General features: G+C 30.0%; 4 protein-coding genes across 4 annotated transcripts; 3 read left to right on the top strand and 1 right to left on the bottom strand.

Annotated features, from left to right (window-relative positions):
- Nucleotides 1–920: 920 nt before the first annotated feature.
- On the top strand, nt 921–5289 carry LOC123915737 (probable GABA transporter 2). The gene is made up of 7 exons (XM_045966952.1): nt 921–1214; nt 1337–1567; nt 2456–2553; nt 3570–3756; nt 3891–4021; nt 4111–4347; nt 4747–5289. The coding sequence occupies exons 1-7, from the start codon at nt 1136–1138 to the stop codon at nt 5134–5136; spliced, it is 1353 nt and encodes a 450-aa protein (XP_045822908.1). The 5' UTR covers nt 921–1135; the 3' UTR covers nt 5137–5289.
- A 2251-nt stretch (nt 5290–7540) lies between these two features.
- On the top strand, nt 7541–8368 carry LOC123916399. The gene has a single exon (XM_045967849.1). It carries the CDS (start codon nt 7689–7691, stop codon nt 8199–8201), a length of 513 nt encoding a protein of 170 aa, XP_045823805.1. The 5' UTR covers nt 7541–7688; the 3' UTR covers nt 8202–8368.
- Nucleotides 8369–17683: 9315 nt separating this feature from the next.
- LOC123913764 lies at nt 17684–18830 on the top strand. Its single transcript, XM_045964612.1, has 3 exons — nt 17684–18084; nt 18190–18207; nt 18441–18830. The coding sequence occupies exons 1-3, from the start codon at nt 17742–17744 to the stop codon at nt 18602–18604; spliced, it is 525 nt and encodes a 174-aa protein (XP_045820568.1). The 5' UTR covers nt 17684–17741; the 3' UTR covers nt 18605–18830.
- Nucleotides 18831–19013: 183 nt separating this feature from the next.
- On the bottom strand, nt 19014–20836 carry LOC123913763 (probable WRKY transcription factor 41). The gene is made up of 3 exons (XM_045964611.1): nt 20231–20836; nt 19979–20107; nt 19014–19891 (listed from the first exon to the last, which is right to left on the bottom strand). Exons 1-3 carry the CDS (start codon nt 20554–20556, stop codon nt 19273–19275), a joined length of 1074 nt encoding a protein of 357 aa, XP_045820567.1. The 5' UTR covers nt 20557–20836; the 3' UTR covers nt 19014–19272.
- Nucleotides 20837–21676: the final 840 nt, after the last annotated feature.

Genomic DNA, 21676 nt, shown 5'->3' with positions numbered 1-21676 from the left:
AACAAATAATGGATCATGCTAACATGTGCCCTTGAGCACATGTTAAAGTTACTTTAAATAGTAATTTTGTCTTGAAAAAATAAATCTTTGACTTCTAAAATTATAAAAAATAAAAATACATAAGTTTCAATATAAATTTTCTTCAACTAGTACACTAACAAATGCCTTAGGGCACATGTTAGCTTTTCTCAAAAATAATTATCAACAATGAATTGGTTCAAGTGGAAAGAGTCTTGGTCTTCTTAAGCATGTGGTTAGAGGTCCGACTCGAGCTTCAACCCCTTACATATATAATGTAATGTCCTACCAACTGAGTTAAGCTCATGGAACATTTATATATGTTATGTTTTCTCATGTGAAATGAAATAAATTATTTATTGTAAAACCGATCAAACAAAAGTTAAAAAAGCCACTAGAGATAAACAGATGAAATAATAGAGAGTAAAAAAGTCAATAGAGAGGGGCTCGGTAGATTGACCATTCCACGATTTGATTTTTAATTGATTCTGTGTTGCTTTAACAAGATTTGATTTGTCAGAGGCCGATAGAGATGATTCATTTTGTCGGGTCTATTTCAATATTCGTATCATTCCTTGATTTCAGATAATTTAGCTTAAAAAAACCAACATCACTTGCTGCTTTTTGTAGGGAGTAGTGGGCACGTGGACCGTTCTGTGTTGATAGCCGGTTCATTCGCCTTGAGTTTTCGAGACTTCTATTTTGACTTTGGATTAACTAGAAGTTGGTTTGTTTGATTGTTTAGATATTTTTCACCTCATAAAAGAAATCAATAGAGATACGGTAAAAAGATGAAATAAATTTGTCAAAAATAAAATAAAAAGTAAAAAAAGCCTCTGTTCCTTTGTAAACAAAAAAAGAAAGAAATAAAAAGTAAAACAATATGAGAAAAATATTGAAAGAATCCCGCTCACACACTATATAAACAACTAAATAAACTAAACGAATCTATATACATCACAACTAACGCGGTTGGGTCTGTCAGCGATTCTGAAGGCTGAATAATCGTTAAGCACACAAAGTGAAAGTACCCTTTTTCTTTCCATTATTATATTATATTATTATCATCAAATTTTGATTCGATCTCCCTTCTGTTCTGTGTGCCTAAATTCTTTCCATGGCAAATCCATCCAACAAAGAGATCAATCTCCTCAACGATGACGACGCCGGAGCTGCTTTCGTCCTCCAATCCAAAGGCATGCAATCTTACTCCATTAATAATTACTTCCAACTTTTTTTTTTTAATCTTTAATTAATTAATTAATTAATTGCAAATCTTACTACTTTAATGACTATGATATGAATATGATATATATAGGTGAATGGTGGCACGCTGGGTTTCACTTAACAACGGCAATAGTGGGTCCCACAATACTAACGCTACCATATGCATTCAGAGGTTTAGGATGGGGGATTGGGATGTTATGCCTAACAGTTATGGGTGTTGTAACTTTCTACTCTTATGGCCTTATGTCTAAAGTTCTTGATCATTGCGAAAGATCTGGTCGTCGCCACATCCGTTTCCGGGAACTTGCCGCCGATGTCTTAGGTAATGTCATCATTACTACTACTTTGTTGCATTGCTAGCTTGTTCTCAATCAAAAAGTTGTTAAGGCATGTTTGCTTAAATTGCTTGCAATTTGTGTTTATAAAGTTTTCTTTATTTAGGATATGCCAATTTGTGTTTTGAAAATGGATACGCCAATTTCAAACATTAATAACTAAGTACCTAATTAGAAATATTGTAAAGAATAATGCTAGCAACATACTCTTTATCAAACACACTCCAACACACACTCTTTTATTGGATGAAATTCACATGGGTCCCATAAAAAAATGTGGACCCATATAACTTTTATGGGACCCATGTGAATTTCAACCAATAAAAGAGTGTGTTGGAGTGTGTTTGTTAAAGAGTGTGTTGCTAGCACTCCTCTTATTCATTATACTTTTTCTTTTTAAAAAATAATTTCTACATTTACTTCTTTAACATACTCCCTCATGTCTTTAAGTATAAGCAAAAATCAAAACGTATTTATTCTAAATTTGAGTCAAATACATTTTGACTTTTGATTATATTTAAGATCAGATGGAGTATTCTCTGAAGTCGCATGTTAAGATTCTCTTTTAATTATAAACATACATTTTGATTAATATCACGTGCATCACTTTAAACTTATCATTGTCAACTTTGTATTTATGACAACGAGAATTAATCAAATAATTAAGGAAGTTAATTTGGTAAAATTATTAGTCCTATTTTTTTCTTCATTTGCAACTTTCTACTTAATGTGTGAAATCACCAAACAATTGTTGTGAAATCACTAGTAATTAATTGAGTAATAAGTTAACAAGGACCGGTCATGCAGAACCGCATATCTAGGTTTGTAAGCTATTATGTGAATTATCTTAATTTTGTTGGTTTCATTGATGACAGGATCTGGATGGATGTTCTATTTTGTAATCTTTATCCAAACGGCAATCAATACTGGAGTTGGCGTAGGGGCAATCTTGCTTGCTGCTGAATGCCTTCAGGTTTACTCCTCCCTCAAGTACTTTATTAGAAAGAAAATACTAACCAGTGTCTCGGGAAGTCTACACACGTTTTAATGTAGTTTTACTATGTTGGATTTCTTTAACAAGTGTCACTTCCGTAAAAATAAAATAAAAAATAGTGTCACGGAAGCATTAGTTGACATACCCTTATTAAAAATTGAGAAAAAAAAGTGTAAATGGAATTGTAAAATCGAGGCAATCCTTTGTCTTTTTCAATAATTTGACATTTATTTTATATAATGTCATTCTCAAATCAAGAGATAGTAAACAAGAAAAATACGTTTTACCAACAAAAATAAATACTTCACATGATAGTGACATGAATAAAAGGAGCCCTTTTTTTTTTTTTTTCTTTCGTAGTCACGTATTTTACTCATTCAACATAGACGGGACCCAAAATATTATTGATCTATATCATATACTATGTCAGTTTGGGTATTTACCACACAAGCTAAAAATTTATTATTCAATGGCTGACAAACTGAAAACGGGTGAGGGTTGTCGATGTGAAAGGGACAAGTTAAATTTCATTCACATTCAATATATATAACAGGTGATTTCTAAGGTAGGGAAGGAACTTTTAAAAATTGGTCCCCAAATTTAATCTATTAATGGCTCTCAAATATTGCACATTATAACCCACTTGTTAGCTTGTCCAATGTCCATGCTATCAAGATAATCAGATAATTAAATTTTTTGGTAACAATAATAAATTTAATAGCAATTTGTATAGTTTATATTTCATGAAAGAGCCGTATCAGTGTTAGATTATTATAGAAAAAGTTATACAATATAGAGTTAATTTATTAAAAAAATTCTGAAAGGGTCTATATTTGAGAACAGAGGTAGCAAACCAAACATTTGTGCTTGTAAATATCCTATAAAAAAATATTTACACATTTTTTTTTAATATTTCAATTGTTATTTTGCGCTCAAAAAATTTCAATTTGTTATTTTGGTAATTTTTTGATTTTCCTTTATCTTATACATGGAAGATCGTCTACTCCAATGTTGTACCTCATGGATCACTGAAATTGTACGAGTTCATAGCAATGGTGACAGTGGTAATGATAGTTTTGTCTCAGCTTCCCACTTTCCATTCCCTAAGACACATCAACTTGTGTTCACTTTTTCTCAGCTTGGGCTACACCTTCCTAGTAGTTGGTGCTTGTATTCATGCAGGTATGGACTGACTAGTACTGTATTAGTACAAAATTATTAACACTTAATTACATTAATATGTCTATGTTCAAATAGCATTAAAACATAATTTGGAAATGTTTCAATGATTTGATAGGGCACTGATTATTTTGCAGGTACATCGAAAAATGCCCCTCAACGGGACTATTCCTTAGAACCCAAGAAATCGTCAAGGGCCTTCAGTGCCTTTACTGCCATTTCCATAATTGCAGCAATATTTGGGAATGGAATATTACCTGAGATACAAGTAACATTATTGTGTCCTCTTTCTGATTGACAAAAATTGATGATTCTTGAACTTAGATTAACCATGTCTTTATGAATTAATTTATGTAGGCAACTCTAGCACCTCCTGCAGCTGGAAAGATGATAAAAGGCCTTACTATGTGTTATGCTGTAATTTTTGTTACATTCTACTCTGCTGCCGTTTCTGGATATTGGGTATTTGGAAACAAGGCCAATTCAAACATTTTGAAGAGTTTGTTGCCAGATGATGGACCTTCTTTGGCTCCAACTTGGGTTCTTGGACTTGCTGTCATCTTTGTTCTACTTCAGCTCTTCGCAATCGGTCTGGTAAGCTCACAAATATAGGGGGATTGAATATGTTCCTACTTAGCAAAGATTGTAAATCGCAATTTTGGTTATATTTGCAATTATAATGAAATCTTTATATTGCAGAAATGGGGCCGCAATGTCCTGTAAGTACAACTCATAATGTATGCTGCAGGGACATTTGATATGCAGGGGTGTGGGTTTGAACCCGAAATTCCCCATTTTTTTTATCACAGTGTGTGAGTGAGTTTCGCCACTAGACTCTTCAGGACCAAAAGAAAAATCCATCCACGGTTACAGTTGCTATCGGTTGCGGAGGTTTCTAAAACCTTTACATTGTGGCAGCCTTTGCAGATTGCAATTTAGAACTATGCTACTTAGCAATAAGCAATAATAATGTTAGTATCATCATATTTACAGGTTTATTCTCAAGTTGCTTATGAAATAATGGAGAAGAAATCGGCTGACGTGAAGCAAGGGATATTTTCCAAAAGAAATCTTCTTCCACGCCTAATTCTTCGGACAATTTACATGATTTTCTGTGGATTTCTGGCCGCCATGTTGCCATTTTTTGGAGACATAAACGGTGTAGTTGGTGCTGTTGGCTTCATTCCTCTGGATTTTGTTCTGCCTATGATTCTATATAATAAAACACACAAGCCTCCAAAATCATCATTGACTTATTGGATCAACCTCTCGATCATGATCGTGTTCACTGGTGCAGGAATCATGGGTGCATTCGCTTCTATTAGGAAATTGGTTCTTGATGCCAACCAATTTAAGCTGTTTGGCAGTGATGTTGTAGATTGAGAAAATGTATGCAGAAACCATGAATTGGAAGCATATAGTACAACTTATATATACGTATAGTGTTAATATGAAAAACCACACACAGTTATTTCAGTTTCTAAAATGAGAGATAAGGAATAGTCAAATACTCCTATGTTTGGTACTTTGGTTAAAGATTTGCAAGACCCTCTAAAATTTGAGCCCAAAGAATTATTTAGGTTCCTCCAAAGAAATTTTGAGCATTTATCTTATTGGTCACGTTCTTCCTTGATAGTTTTGTCAAAATCAAATGAAGTAGTTATGAAATCAAAGTTATGTGAATTTCCATGTTAAGCTGAATGTTAATCAAATAAGTAATAACATTGTTTGAGAGAATATGATGAAGAATAAAGAGTTCAGCTATTGTGTTCATTTCCTAAGGTTAGATCCAAGAATCAATTGAAATGGTTTTTTATTTGAAATTATGTGATGTATGTTTGAAATGGTTTATTCCAAAATAAAAACAAATTTTCCACTTTAATTTTTGTATCCATAATCTTTTGTCTCATTACCATAATTTAAATCATCACCTCCTAAAAACTAAAAAACAAAGACATTCACCACAATTCTCCACTTTAAATCGGTGGTGATGTCCAACATTTTCCTCATTAACCACTTTGCTACTCTCTCTAATGCTGAAATCACTCTTCAGAAAATTTGATCAAGTTCAAACAATGCTTCAAATTTGATCTAAGCATAGACCTCCAATTGCATTTCAATGCCCTTTATTCCTTTTAGGTAGCCCCACAATTTTTCAAAAAACAAAGGGTATTGAAATTCATCGACCTCCACTTCCATAAGTGCATTTTTGACCCCAAAAAAATCAATAAGTGCATTAAAGATATACAATATTACGCTCTGATAAGTCAGTTAGCGGAAATAATTATATGGTATGACTAAGCAATATCTAATTGTCTTCATGGAGAAGCACTCAATCACTTGCACAACAACAATATGGACATGCAAATAATTTATTTTTTTTGGTAATGACATGCAAATATTTTAATCTATCAATGCTGTATATTTTATTATTAGAAAAACCATCACATGGTCCATATCGACGTATAATTCCTAATTTGATTTGAAAATCAGGGGGTTAAATTAATCATGTTTTAATTAAATTAATCATGGGATTCATACTGAATTTCGTAAATGGATGATCTTAAGTACAGTATAATTTAGAGTAAATATATCTTTGCATCATTATGCCTTATTATCGTTAACAATGATATTTCTGTCAAAAAAAATCGTTAAAAATGATATTAGGACATCAAAAAATTTATATCAAATACAATGTCTTTTGATTTTTATATTATATTTTTAAAATACATACAAATCGTAGAAAAATAAAAAGTAAGGAAAAACATAAATATAAACATATGTGATAGTGTTTTAGTATTCAAATAACACACAAAAATTTAACACGAATCCTTTTTGTATACTTTGTGATAGATACTTAGGCACGACTCAATGGACCACTTTTATTACACGGCCCACCTTTTCCCATTGCTCATGCACCTTATCTATATTTTTAATTGTTGTCAACATCCTCATTTCCTTTAAAAACTATTTGTCTTGTAATTTCAATTCAATTGCTAGTTATAAGAATGTAAATGTAAATATTTTTTGTAAATATTTCTTTTCAATTCGATTACTTATCTTGATTGAAGCACAGTCTTTTATTTAAATTTTTTGTCAGATAAAAGAAGTAGCAATTTTCCTATTAAACTGCAGTTTATTTAACATATGAGATATTGTTTTGGATTGGGACTGAGGCCCAATACACAAGGAACTCGCTCGTTTAAACGTTGAACTCGGCCCATTACATTAGAGGCCCAAGGTCACACTTCATGTCTAACAGTCAGTCTTCTGTAATGGTCGACATCAGAATGATTGACATTTACTGTCAATCATGGCTTTTCAGCAGTTATTCCGACAGTCATTGATTGCGAGGACGTCGCATTGTCCTCACATTAACAGTATTGACTTCTCGCTCGGACTATATAGCCTTCTCATGTAAAAGGCTTAAATACTTTTTACTTACTCTTTAAAACATATACTTCACGCATAAACTGACTTGAGCGTAGTATATGCAGGTACAATCTCAACCCCGCTTTCACCACAACCGTACTGAAGAGAAGAACCACCGACCACGACGATTGTGATCAAATAAGAAGTATTAATTTATTTTCCAAAATTTGATTATTGAAGCTTATCTGTAGAGCAATGAATATACGTATTTAACCAGTATGGGGTTTACAGGTAGTGTAGAATCATCCATCCTAAATGCAACGCTGGCACATCAATTAAAAAAATGAAAAGCTCCCACACGGATTTAATGCTTAAATGTAGTAATAGTCAATCCCTTGAGGACGTGTGTGAAACTCTCATAAGCCAAACTACACTTTTTATATTTCTAAGTCACAAGTGCACATTATACATTACATTATATTATACTACCGCGTTATTATAATTTCCATCTTCAACTCTCTTCTTCTTCTAAAAAATAATCTCTTAGAAGCATTTTAACAAACATGTCAAAGGCAAAGTGGGATTGTGGTAGCACGCTATATGATTCATATGAACTCAACTCATTCAAACGCCAAATTGATTCTGCTATTGCTAATTCACCAAGAACACATTCCATGCCTCATTTAACCGAACGTAAAATTCATCTTCAACTTCAACCTCAACCTCAATTACACTCCTCTGACGTCGCGATCAACAACAAATCGACTTTCAAGTTCTCGCGAACGTTCCAGAAACTTCTTCGATTTGTTTTCAAATCCGGTAATAATAAATCCAACAAGATTTCTAGCAGTTCATGCAACAGCCGTAGCAATAGCTTCCGATCGTATCAGAAAGAAGAAGAACGTTTATGTGTGGTTTATGATAAGTTTGAGTCTGAGCCTGTTCTTCTTTCGACAATTCCTGAACTACCTGATTTTGAGATCGCCGGAGTTTCGCCGGATATCAGTAACTTTGTTAGGAAGACAACTTCGGAGCGGTTTACGGCCAACGCTACTATTGGTATTTCGTGTGCTTAATGCAACAGTAATTTAGATGATGATCATATTAATATTAATATATCAATAATGCTAGCGATAAGCTAGCTATAGTTAATTAGTATTAGTATTAATTAGAAGTCAAAAACTTAGCAATTACTGCTAACTAACATGTGTATAGCAAGTATTATTTCTGTTTTTATTTTATATATATATATATATATATATATATATATATATATATATATATATATATATATATATATATATATATATATATATATATAGTGTGTAATGATTCACGATCAATGTTTTAAAATATTTTAGATAGCGTTGAATTTTGGATCATATACATATCTTGCAATTTGGCTATGTGACTTGTATTAATTGTTTTCTTTTACACTAAGTCTATTACCATATTGGATATGTTTTCATCAGCATATTGAGAGAGAACACAGAGAAGAAGAATTTCTAATCTATAATATGTAATAAGCCAGACTTATTTCCCTTTCTCTCTCCTCTCCTCATTCAACCTCATTCCTCACATTTAATGTTGATATACATATATTTATAATAAAATGGAATATGCCTTATATTCTTTTTTTTTAAAAACAGTAATATTCTAATATGCCTTATTTCAAAAAGGAATGAAATATGCCTTATATTAAATTGCCTACTTAAAAAGGAAATAATTCATAATGAAATAATTCTAATTAATTAAAATATTCGATTTAAAAATAATAATAAAAATATTTCATTTATTATTATTTCAACTTCAAATATTTTATTTTTTGACTAACTTCAAATAATTTTTAAAACCAATTTTTATTTATTTATTTATTTTTGTGGATGAAATGATTTAAACAAAATGAAAAAACGTGAAAATAATATTTTATATTTTTTTAAAATGAATCATGGCTTGACCAAAAAAAAAAAAGAATCATGGAATTTTCTTTTTTGAAAAAGATGTGATAATATATGAATGTTTTTGATTGTTGATGAATCATGTAATTTATTATTTTGACTAATTGGTCATATTTGTTATTAATGATTTTAATTTCATATTAAAGACAAAATTATTCATATCTCCATTTTTCTCTATATATATATATATATATGATCTTTGTGTGAATACTACAACTCACAATTTTTCAAATCTTTTCTTTTAGTTATTTCTCTTAGTTATTTTCATTGTTATTTATTTACTTGAATTACTTGAATTTTTAATTTATTCTCTCTTTTATGAATCATATTTGTTGTCTTTATAATTTTCTTCAACTTTTTCTTCTTTATTCTATAATTTTGTTGATCATTCTCTCTTTTTCTATTTTTCAGGAATGTGATCATAAAGAAATATATGGAACACGAGAAACAAAGTTGTTTTCATGGGAGAATGCAAGAATATTGAGAACATTTTGTTATTAATAAAATAATAGTGAATTATTGACAAAATAAATAGTAATTTTTTTTATATTGTAATTATTATTATTTTATAATAAAATGGAATATGCCTTATATTCTTTTTTTTTAAACAGTAATATTCTAATATGCCTTATTTCAAAAAGGAATGAAATATGCCTTATATTAAATTGCCTACTTAAAAAGGAAATAATTCATAATGAAATAATTCTAATTAATTAAAATATTCGATTTAAAAATAATAATAAAAATATTTCATTTATTATTATTTCAACTTCAAATATTTTATTTTTTGACTAACTTCAAATAATTTTAAAAACCAATTTTTATTTATTTATTTTTGTGGATGAAATGATTTAAACAAAATGAAAAAACGTGAAAATAATATTTTATATTTTTTTAAAATGAATCATGGCTTGACCAAAAAAAAAAAAGAATCACGGAATTTTCTTTTTTGAAAAAGATGTGATAATATATGAATGTTTTTGATTGTTGATGAATCATGTAATTTATTATTTTGACTAATTGGTCATATTTGTTATTAATGATTTTAATTTCATATTAAAGACAAAATTATTCATATCTCCATTTTTCTCTCTCTATATATATATATATGATCTTTGTGTGAATACTACAACTCAAGATTTTTCAAATCTTTTCTTTTAGTTATTTCTCTTAGTTATTTTCATTTTTATTTATTTACTTGAATTTTTAATTTATTCTCTCTTTTATGAATCATATTTGTTGTCTTTATAATTTTCTTCAATTTTTTCTTCTTTATTCTATAATTTTGTTGATCATTCTCTCTTTTTCTATTTTTCAGGAATGTGATCATAAAGAAAGATATGGAACACGAGAAACAAAGTTGTTTTCATGGGAGAATGCAAGAATATTGAGAATATTTTGTTATTAATAAAATAATAGTGAATTATTGACAAAATAAATAGTAATTTTTTTTATATTGTAATTATTATTATTTTATAATAAAATGGAATATGCCTTATATTCTTTTTTTAAAACAGTAATATTATAATATGCCTTATTTCAAAAAGGAATGAAATATGCCTTATATTAAATTGCCTACTTAAAAAGGAAATAATTCATAATGAAATAATTCTAATTAATTAAAATATTCGATTTAAAAATAATAATAAAAATATTTCATTTATTATTATTTCAACTTCAAATATTTTATTTTTTGACTAACTTCAAATAATTTTTAAAACCAATTTTTATTTATTTATTTATTTTTGTGGATGAAATGATTTAAACAAAATGAAAAAACGTGAAAATAATATTTTATATTTTTTTAAAATGAATCATGGCTTGACCAAAAAAAAAAAAAGAATCATGAAATTTTCTTTTTTGAAAAAGATGTGATAATATATGAATGTTTTTGATTGTTGATGAATCATGTAATTTATTTTTTTGACTAATTGGTCATATTTGTTATTAATGATTTTAATTTCATATTAAAGACAAAATTATTCATATCTCCATTTTTTTCTCTCTATATATAGAACATTTTTCAATGATTTTTCTCTCCATTTTAAAATGATTTTAATATGATCTTTGTGTAAATACTACAACTCACAATTTTTCAAATCTTTTCTTTTAGTTATTTCTTTTAGTCATTTTCATTGTTATTTATTTACTTGAATTTTTAATTTATTCTCTCTTTTATGAATCATATTTGTTGTCTTTATAATTTTCTTCAACTTTTTCTTCTTTATTCTATAATTTTGTTGATCATTCTCTCTTCTTCTATTTTTCAGGAATGTGATCATAAAGAAAGATATGGAACACGAGAAACAACGTTGTTTTCATGGGAGAATGCAAGAATATTAAGAACATTTTGTGGGGCCTCAAATTAACTTCTTAATTTGGATGCTAATAGTGTTTATTCTTTTGCTTGATAGTGTAATAATCATATTAGTTGTCTTCATTGTTAATCATTTGTTGTAATGGGTTGAAGTACCTCTTCCTGCATCTTATTTTGATTTTGTCTATAAAAAAAAATAAAAAAAAACTAAACCACATTTGTTGTCAAATATTAATTAATAAAATTATTTATGTATACATCGATCAATTTCTGGCGTTTTTTTTCTTCTTTGGTGCCTTAAAAAAAGGTTTCCTCTTTAATATTTGATTGAAAGTTTTCTCTTTACATTCAACTACTCACTCCGTCCCATATTATAAGGAAAAAAAATTACTTTTTTATGTCCAAAATTATAAGCAAAAAAAACTAACTTTTATCATTTTCAAGATTTACTTTTATTTATTCTCATAAAATTAAATGCAAATTGCATTTAATTTACTCTCTCTCTTCTTTCATCAATAATAAATAACCAATAAAAATTCTTTTTACATCTTCCCATGAAACTTATTTCAAGAAAAACACAAAAAATCATACTTTAAATCATCATATTCCACTTTTCTTAATAAGTGTGAAATTTTTTTTTTGCTTATATTATGGGATGGAGGGAGTATGATAGAAATTTGCATTTATATTTTTTTACAAAAATTTGCATATATATCAAGTTTTTTTTGCTAAAAAAATAAGTTTATTTTTCGGTACCAAAATATTATCACATATAACAAGCTAATTATTACTGACCACCATCATCTACGCGACATTTAATAGACCGGACAAATATATTTCCCTAAATAAAAAATTCTTATAGTTTTTTTGGTACAAAAAAATCTTATACTTTTTTCAGTCAAAAAAATCTTATACTTAATACCGTAAAATAATCTTTTATAAACAAAATAAAAATTTGAAAGTCACAAGATAATGCATCATCTCCATTGATTTTGGTGTAATGAAAACCCCTTTAAATTAATTTGAATTGCTGGTAATTCTGTCGATTCAATGCACCAAAAAAATCAAAAGTTATCAATACTTAGGTATATGAACAATGGTGACTGTGTAATTGAAATCGGCGAGGAGAAGATATATTTTCAAACTTTGCTACGTTATATATTGAACAAGGAAACCAGAGAATTCAGTTTTTGAATTATTGAAATTGAAATCAATAGGATTGATCGAGTGAAAAGGATACACCGTAATTAAATAGAATTGTGTTAATTTAGAAACTATTATGAGCCTTAGATTAAATAAAATATACGGTTGAGATTTGGTGTCAAACTATTATGAGCCTTAGATTAAATAAAATATACGGTGCTTATAAAAAAAATATACGGTTGAGATTTGGTATCAAACTAAACTTTGGCACCTGCTGTCGACGAATCCTTACTCATTTTATAATATTATTGACTTTCTTCAAAAGATTATGCAAAATTAAATTGAAATAATAAAAAAATTACTTAATATTTCGGCACTAGCATTTTCGGCATTTCTGCAAGTTGAGTTAGGATTTGTGGACTGAGAGCTCATATTTTTACTCATATATATTAATACATAGACCTATTTTTTGTATTTTTTATGGGGTCTATATATGTTTTTTATTTTATTTTTTATTTATACGAGATCTATTTTTTTAATTTATACATGGACTATATTTATATTAATATATTAATACGCGGTCTATTTTTATTTTATAATTTATATCGGGCCGGTATTTTTACTCATGTATTTATATGAGTACTATATTTTTATTCAAATATTAATACATAGACCTATTATTTTAAAACTTTATACAATATACAAGGTTCTATATTTATTTTTGTTCATGCATTTATTTTAGGGAGTATATATTTAGCTTATCTAGAGATAATTCTAGGTCTCAGGATGAGAATAGATGAGTATATATAGAAAGTGACGATTCTTTAGAAATGTAGAGTGGCCTATATAGGCCTAGGAATAACAACTTGGGGCGAGATATCCTCACCACGATGTGAAGATGACCGTTCCACCTATTTAGGGACATATATCTCACATGGACTATAATTTTGGTCCTCAATCTCCTGAGGTTTGACGGAGTTCATGCTTACCCCTTCTTCCATTTAGGGAAATATCTTCACCAGACCCTCTATCCCGACGGGCCTTTCATCATTTTTAGGCGAACAACCCACTTAGGCGAGTTAGGTCTTAGGCGATGATGCCCCGATATTTTGTCCAGTACAATTTTATTTTGAGGGTATTGATGTGGAAATTAACTAATATAAGATAATTTTTTTAGGTTATTTTTGTTTCATATTTATTTTACTATAGATATTATGAGATTAATTTAACTCTTTTTTTTTGTTTGCTTAGAGACCTTCAAGAGTATATATTTTACTCATATATTAAGGACATGCGTTATTTTTCTATAATTTATATGAGGGTCTACTTTTTTATTTACTTACATGGGGTTATATTTATATTCATATATTAATACGGGGCCTATTTTTATTTTGTAATTTATGTAGATTTTTTTTGTAATTTATATGAGACTTATATTTTTACTCATATTATCAGGAGTCGGGATGACAATTTGACACATCCCCAATGGGCACCCACAAAAAAACCCACGACGGATAGGGTAAAAACCCGTATGTTGGGTACGGGTACGAGTATAGGTAATTACCCATAAAAATGAGCGGGTATTGGTGCGGGTACGGGTACCTTAGCACCCACCTCGCGCCATACCCACAAAATATTTATTTTTTTTATTTTATTTATATTATTATATAATAATATATATGTATATCAATTTTAAAAAATTATACTCTTATACATTTTTAATAAAAATGTTTATTTATAAGATTATGCAAATCCAATGTGAATATGTCAACAAATATATGAATTTTAACTTGAGGTTAGTAATGATTTTGTTTATAATTTTCTATTAAAATGATATGATTTTTTATAATTGATCAATTTATTTTTCGCAAAAATGCGGGTAACGGGTACGGGTATGGGTACTTAGGTGCCCATAGGGTATGGGCACAGGTACAAAGGTTGTTACCCATGCAGGGTTTGGGGACGAGTATATGTATTTTTTTCAAACTGCGGGTATGGGGATGAGTACTATAGTACCCTACTCATACTCTACCAATTGTCATGCCTAATCAAGAGGACATTGACATGTACAATTAAATGATATAAGTTATACATGGTTCTATATTTATTTAATATTTTGTTTCATATTTATTTTACTAATGATATTATGAGGAATTTTTTTGTAATTTATATGAGGCTTATTTTTTTTACACATATATTAATATAAGGCTTATATTTTTACTCATATAATAATACAAGGGACATTTTTTTTTTGTTAATTAATATGGGGACTACTATTCGGTTCAAACTTTAAAAAGTAAATTTTCACTTGAAGTGTTGTCTACTTAAACTTTGGTTAGTCTCTTCTACTTCAAATTCTATTGTGTAATATTTTTTGAGTTTAATGAAGATGCACTGACAGTGTAAAATTATTTTACACAATCATGTAATAAAAAAATTTCAATTTGACATGTCATATCAACAAAATGGGGTGAAGTGACGGAAAACATGGTTGTTATTGGTTGACAATATAAAATTATTTTACACCATTAGTGCATACTCATTTTTCTCATATTTTTGATGTCGTTTTCGTTTTCTTTTAAATTATGATTTTTTTTTCCAGTTTTCTTATGAACTTAAATCAAGCGAGTTTTGAAATCGGACTAAACCGGTTGGTCCGATCAGTTGAACGGTGTCTATGTCTGATCCATATCGGGTTGAAAACTGATATACTACAAAATTTTAAAATTGGAAAAATCGAAGAAAAAAATCGCCGTTTCGGTTTACGTCCCTTAGTTTTAATCTATTTCTTTTTGTCTTAATAAAATTTTAGCATAAAATTAAACAAAAAAAAAATAGCATAAAAAAAATTAATTTCAAAATAAAGAATAATAATATATAAATCACACGATAATTGTTAAATTTGTAAAAATCAATTAGGCCTTTCTAGCCCGTGCTTGGGAGTAATTACCGATAGAAAATCAAGTTTTTGGCCAATGTAAGACCTCTATAAACAACATAAAGTTTCGCAAGCATCATGTCAGACGACTCACGAATGAAGCCAGAAAAGTCTGGTAAGTAAAAATATAAATTGTATCTGATAAGACCCTCATAACTAGCTCTAATCGGGGAACCTAAACAACTACCGTCAACGTTGAGGACCACCAAGAGAAGTTTTCATTGTTCCATTTGATGAACCTGTACCAACGTGATTAGAAGAGAAAAAAGACGTGAAAATCTCGACCAAGCTCTGGATGTTGAAGGATAGCTGATTTAAGGACAAGATTCATTGTTTAAATAAATTAAATTATGATATCTCCATACACCAAACACCAGCCGAGAAGGAATTAGCTTGGGGACACATGGAGCCAACCTTGAGCCAATCATGTGCGTCAATTATAGAGAAGAAAGTTCAGTCATTGAATTCAATGTGGTGCCAAAGGTTTCTAGAGAATGTATAGTCCTGAACACAATGAAGGAAAGTCGTTTCCTGGAGGCCACATCGAGTAAAAATAGAGGAAGTGTCCAACTTCCGATGATTGAGTAAGGATAAAGCAGGAACCGAATTATGTCAGGCTAACCGTAAGAAAAATATGATATTCGCATGTAACTAATTTACTTTAAATAAAATGCAGAAAGTCAAAAGTTTAGAAATAAAAAGATGATCTTCGAATGTAACTACTCTACTTTATTTTATGTGCGCAACAAATTTGAATTGTGTTAAATTGTTTTTGTAATAAAAATAAATTTAAATGTATATTGGTCTTCATATTTTCATAAAAGTAAAATTTAGATCCCTTATTAAAAAAAAATGATTTTTTGGGCTTATTTGTTTTTTCCAAAATTTTAGTCATTATTTAATTATTGGCATTTTAATTTTTGAAGTAGCAAAATTTGTTACACATATTTTTAAAGACAAAAAAATTTGGTGACTTATTAAACATATATATATTAGTGTAATTTATCATTTTTTGTGTTAGATAATTATGAAATTTGAAATATTAAAATCTTAATTTTTATAGTCACTTTTTAACCCGTGCTTGGCACGGGTCCGGATACTAGTTTCTTAATATACAACTGTGTATTTCATCATTAAATCAATCAAATTTCAGAGAAGAAAGAATGATTAAAATACTAATTAATGGAGATGAAGGGAAAGGGAAATTAAACAATTTTTATTCTTTTTAGTCTCATTAATATTTTAGCTCATAAATATATACAATGAATGGTTAAACACTTTTTATTTTTTCTTCATTAGTATTTTGGCTTATGATAATGAATATATGGTTACCAAATTTTTAGCTTATTTTGCTCATATGCCTTGTATTAATCATTTTCCAAGATTGCATGAGATATTAGATATAAAGTTTAAAATAAAATAAGATTTATTCGTTCACCTCATTGATCCATCATCCATGTATCAGCTGATATTCACACCTCTTATGATTTTTAGTTTTTAAACAACCTTGTTAAAAAATAAGAACTTCACAAAAAGTTCTTTGCAAGCCTTAACTCAAATTAATAAACACTTTTATATAGGTTCGAACCCGAAACTTTACTGTGAGTATAGATTTTAGATGGTATTTACTATTTCACCGCGAAAATATTTAACAAAAAAAAAACAGATATTACATTCCCCTTCTTGTACGAGAGGTGTGACACTTTGACCGACCACGTGTATCCGTCGTGAACCCACTTAAATAAAATAATGTCAATTTAAGTTTTTGGATATTGAAGCATCAAAAGTGAGAAAGTCTTCACATTTTTTTTTAATTGGATATCTTTTGCATATCAAACGGATGGTATTGTGTGAGAATATTTCTCTTTCCACCCCTCGTTTTTTCATTTTTGCCCTGAATAAATATTTCGGAACGTGTTTTTCGAATTTTTTTTGCCTTGGAAAAAATCCTCGGAATTTGTTTTCCGAATTATTTTTTTAATTTGAACTAGAAAAACTTCAGAAAACGCGTTCCAAAATTTTCATACAAATGCAAAAATGAAAAAACAGAGGGTAGAAAAGAAACACGGCGGGTGGAAGAGAAAATTTCATTGCGTGGTTGTGTTAAAACCACACTAGCCCAATGAGACTAGTCTTGTTGTTGTTAATTTGGGCTGTTGTGGCCCATCCCGTTTGACAAACAGAATGAGAAATTGAGCGGTTGCAAATCTTGCATCAACACAAGAGATAAGAACACTGCAACAAATAAATTCGCAGAAGAATGGCTTATGCTATCAACTTACCCGTTCCATCACTCCGCAAATCTCCCAAATCTATCATCAATCCTTCAACGAGCTTTTTTCAACGTGATTTTCATGTAAGCAGTTTCACAACAATCAGTAAATCAAAAAGCTACAGAAAAAGAACAGTGATCGTGTGTGTGCTTCCACTGGGAGTTGATCCATGGGCACCTTCCATTGATTCACAGAGTATCGCTTCACAGTTATTCGCGTTTTCATTGTTTCCTTACATTGGTTTTTTGTACTTCATTACCAAATCCAAAACTTCTCCTAACCTCACTTTATTTGGATTCTACTTTTTGCTTGCGTTTGTTGGTGCCACAAGTTAGTTTTTCTTTTCTTTCTTAATTTCTCTTACTATATGCTTTTTAATTAATTTCTTGCTTTAAATAAAATACTAACTTTTATTATTCAATTTATTTTCAACAGTTCCAGCTGGAATTTATGGTGAGTGATGTTCATTCATTTGCTGAAAATAAAGTTCAATTAAGTTAGACATAAACAATGTTTTAAAAGTCGAACCGGTCATTAAACTGTCGGGACCTTTAAAATGATTGAAACTGGACTGTGTCGAATCATGATTCAATCGCTTGAACTGTCTGATTCGGTTTTTAAAACATTGGGCACGATCCAAATTTGGAATGATTATATTACTTATGCTTAGTTGTGTGACTTGGCAGCTAAGGTGCATTATGGAACTTCTTTGTCCAATGTGGATTGGTTACATGGTGGGGCTGAGTCTCTTCTCACTCTCACCAACTTGTTCATTGTGTTGGGTTTAAGAGAGGGCATCAGAAAAGCTGGAAATTCGGAGAAAAACACGGGATTGGATGAGGAGAAGTAAACCGGGGACGAAGGTCTGATATTTTGATCCATTGTTCTTACTATTATTGCCAGTTTTGTAGTAATTTGTTCCATTGACTCGGATGTGCCTCCAAATTTTGTGTGTGATGTATGATATTTGTCTTAAATTGCCATCCTCTGGATTTTTTGTAAATAATTTGGATATAAATTCTGTATTTCTGTAATTTATCATTAATTGGAATGAAATATTGAATTTTGGTGTGCAATTATCGGTCTGTTCTCTTTTATGCATCATGAATGAATGGATGATGCTGTTATGTGCCTTAGCTTGCTTTGGTTAATAGCTCTCATTATTATGATTGTGATTCTTGTACTAAAGATTTGAGACATATAGATTGTACCAATGCAAATTTGGAGCAACTAATTTGAAAATAATTGCTACTAAAAAGTGCTGAAATTGTATTTCCAATATTAACTACAAGGACACTTACAAAATCCTAGCTACCATTGCTGAATCTTTATTCTACAATTCCGTTGCTATCTGAAGCTGCCCTATTTTAGTATGATTTTATATTGAAACATAATTTACACTAGGACATTATGACGTTATTTGATTGTCTTACAATTCAAACATAAGCTGCCTTAGTGAAAAAATACTTCAGTAGATTTTGTTTATACTCGTGGTATTCCATATATTCTCAAGTACAGTTAGGAGAAAAAGCCTGGAGTATTGAAAGGGAAATTTGGATCGATTTCCACTGAATCGAGTGGAAAATGAAAATTGGGAATCGGAGAATTTGTGACTGATGTGTTGGTGGAAATGATCTCTGTAATGTCGGATTCTGAACGAGGATTGTTATAGAACCCATCAAACTCACTCATCTGGAAAGTTGGAGATGAGAAATAGTTTGATTCTGGTGTTACTGGAGATAATAAGTGTGTTTGGAAAAGGCCGCTCAAGAAGGAATCGTTTTCTAAGCCTGAAGGAACCCAGCTATGGTTTTCTTGTGTTGTGTATCCAAATGAAGTGGAAGGGAAGGGACTCTGTTCGTTTCCCAGATTATCCGTTTTGACAGTCAAGATGTTGCTGAAGTTTGTAAAGCTTTCTTGTGATGGGTGTGCATGTTGAATATCATTATTATTATGACTGTGTAGTTTCTCTTGTTTTTCTTGTGACTTATATGGTTCAATTGCATTCTTTCCCTGAGAACAGGTATGCTTTCCTCTATAAGTTATGTCGAATATTGTCGGATCTTCATCTGATCTCTGCACTTGCTTTGTGGCCCAGCAGTTCTGTGTGTTGCGGAAGGTGCACCTATAGTAACTTCTGCAAATGTCACAATTAGCTGTTAATGAGATGCCAACATAGAAAGGTAAGTGTAATTTTTAAATGTTTTAGGAATTATTTTCTGACCTTGGATGTTTGGCACTGAGGATATCTTTCTGACCATATTTTCTCCAGTTATAGCCATCTTCATGTGGTCCTTCAAGGCCACTTTCACAGCTAACTTTTATCTGATCCATCAATTTGGGCATAACCTTTCTGAAACCAATTTAAGAAAAAACATTGTTAGGATCTTTTCAGCATACAGTATATAACCAAGCAAACATAGTTGGTTTCTGTGGCAGAAAACTGTCACCAAGCAACTGTGTCTAATAAATTTACCTTTTCTTTGATTTGTTTTTAACCTCCCGGTGTTCTTGGATGGCCCCGTCAAAGTCCTCGCTCAGCGGACTACCATTGGTAGACGCAGGGGACTCCGGTAACGAAGTTGTTAATGGAGTTATAGTCTGCGACTTAGAAGTCGATTCATTACATCTTAGAATTCGTAGAGCCTTTTCGTAAGAAGATAATATCATCTGCACCTGCAAATCCCTTGTGTCAAGAGAATACGGTGTCCTCAACTCTTCCTTCAATCTCTTTGCTACATCCATTCCTTGAATTAGCTCATTAATGAGTGTGTTGTGCTCCCAGTTACATTCATTCTCCATTTTGTATTGTTTATCGCCTTAATAAATGATTCAGTATGTTTGTGCTGTTGGAGAGCAATACTTCTACTCTGAAAGTTCACTCTTTTTCTAGAACCAATAGTTTCTTGCTTGAAAGCTGAGTTGGAAACTGAAGAAATTTAAGAAATTGTTTGAATTGTATTGCATAGTAATATGAAGTAGATTTGAAATTTTGAATGGAAGTTATTTTGTTAGAGTGAGGCTTTAGGAGCAAATGTTATTTTGAGCTGATTTTTTTCTGCTGAATGAAGGAAATGAAAGACTTGTATTTATAGTGGATACCCTTTGGGGGATTTTAGTTGAAGTCTAAGTTTGACTGAGAAACCGAGTTTTTCAGCTAAAGACTGCATAGTGTGGTCAGTGATCAGTGACCAATAGAATGCTGACTTAGTCCACTTCACCTTAATAAGTTACTATTGGTTAATGATAGGGCCATATTCTCTCACAAGTCATCATTTTATTGAAGATTATTAATAATGTCTAGAACTATAATTAAGACAAAAGGGTCAGAGAGAGAGAATATTCAAATTTCATTCCGCGTGGACGCTTTAGTCCCTCTATAATTACTTACACAGAACTACTTAACGTGGATTATGGTTGTTGCCATCTACCCTTTTCTTTTCTTCTTTGGTTCAAACGCCTTTTATCACTCAGGTCCAGATAAAATATAAACATAGAGGGATACATTAATATACCGCGGGAGTACTATGTTATAGTTAGTACTCATAGTGGATATAAATTAAATTCTAAAATATAGAATGTTTTATTTTAAAATATATACTATAAAAATATATAATACTTTGTTCTCCATTTTATATTCTTCATGATTGAGGAAAGTTGTTCTCATGGTTTTATAATTCTAGAATGTGCAAGTATTTATATGAAGTATAAAATTGAATTCAAAAGATAATTTATAAATTAATTTGATTAATAATTATTATTTTAATTGTAATTAAATAAATTAAAAATACATTTTGATTATTAATGATTTTTTAAAAAAATAAATAAATAAAATTTGCATACAAAAATTAATACGAAGATGATATGTTATTTCTTGAGAATGAGTGTGCTAGTGTGGTATGAATGAGTTGATAATTGAAGA

Source organism: Trifolium pratense, linkage group LG3, assembly GCF_020283565.1.
Source record: "Trifolium pratense cultivar HEN17-A07 linkage group LG3, ARS_RC_1.1, whole genome shotgun sequence".
In the NCBI taxonomy this organism is placed as follows: Eukaryota; Viridiplantae; Streptophyta; class Magnoliopsida; order Fabales; family Fabaceae; genus Trifolium; species Trifolium pratense.
Note: the sequence above shows the minus strand (reverse complement) of the source record. Positions and strands in the feature narration are given on the sequence as shown.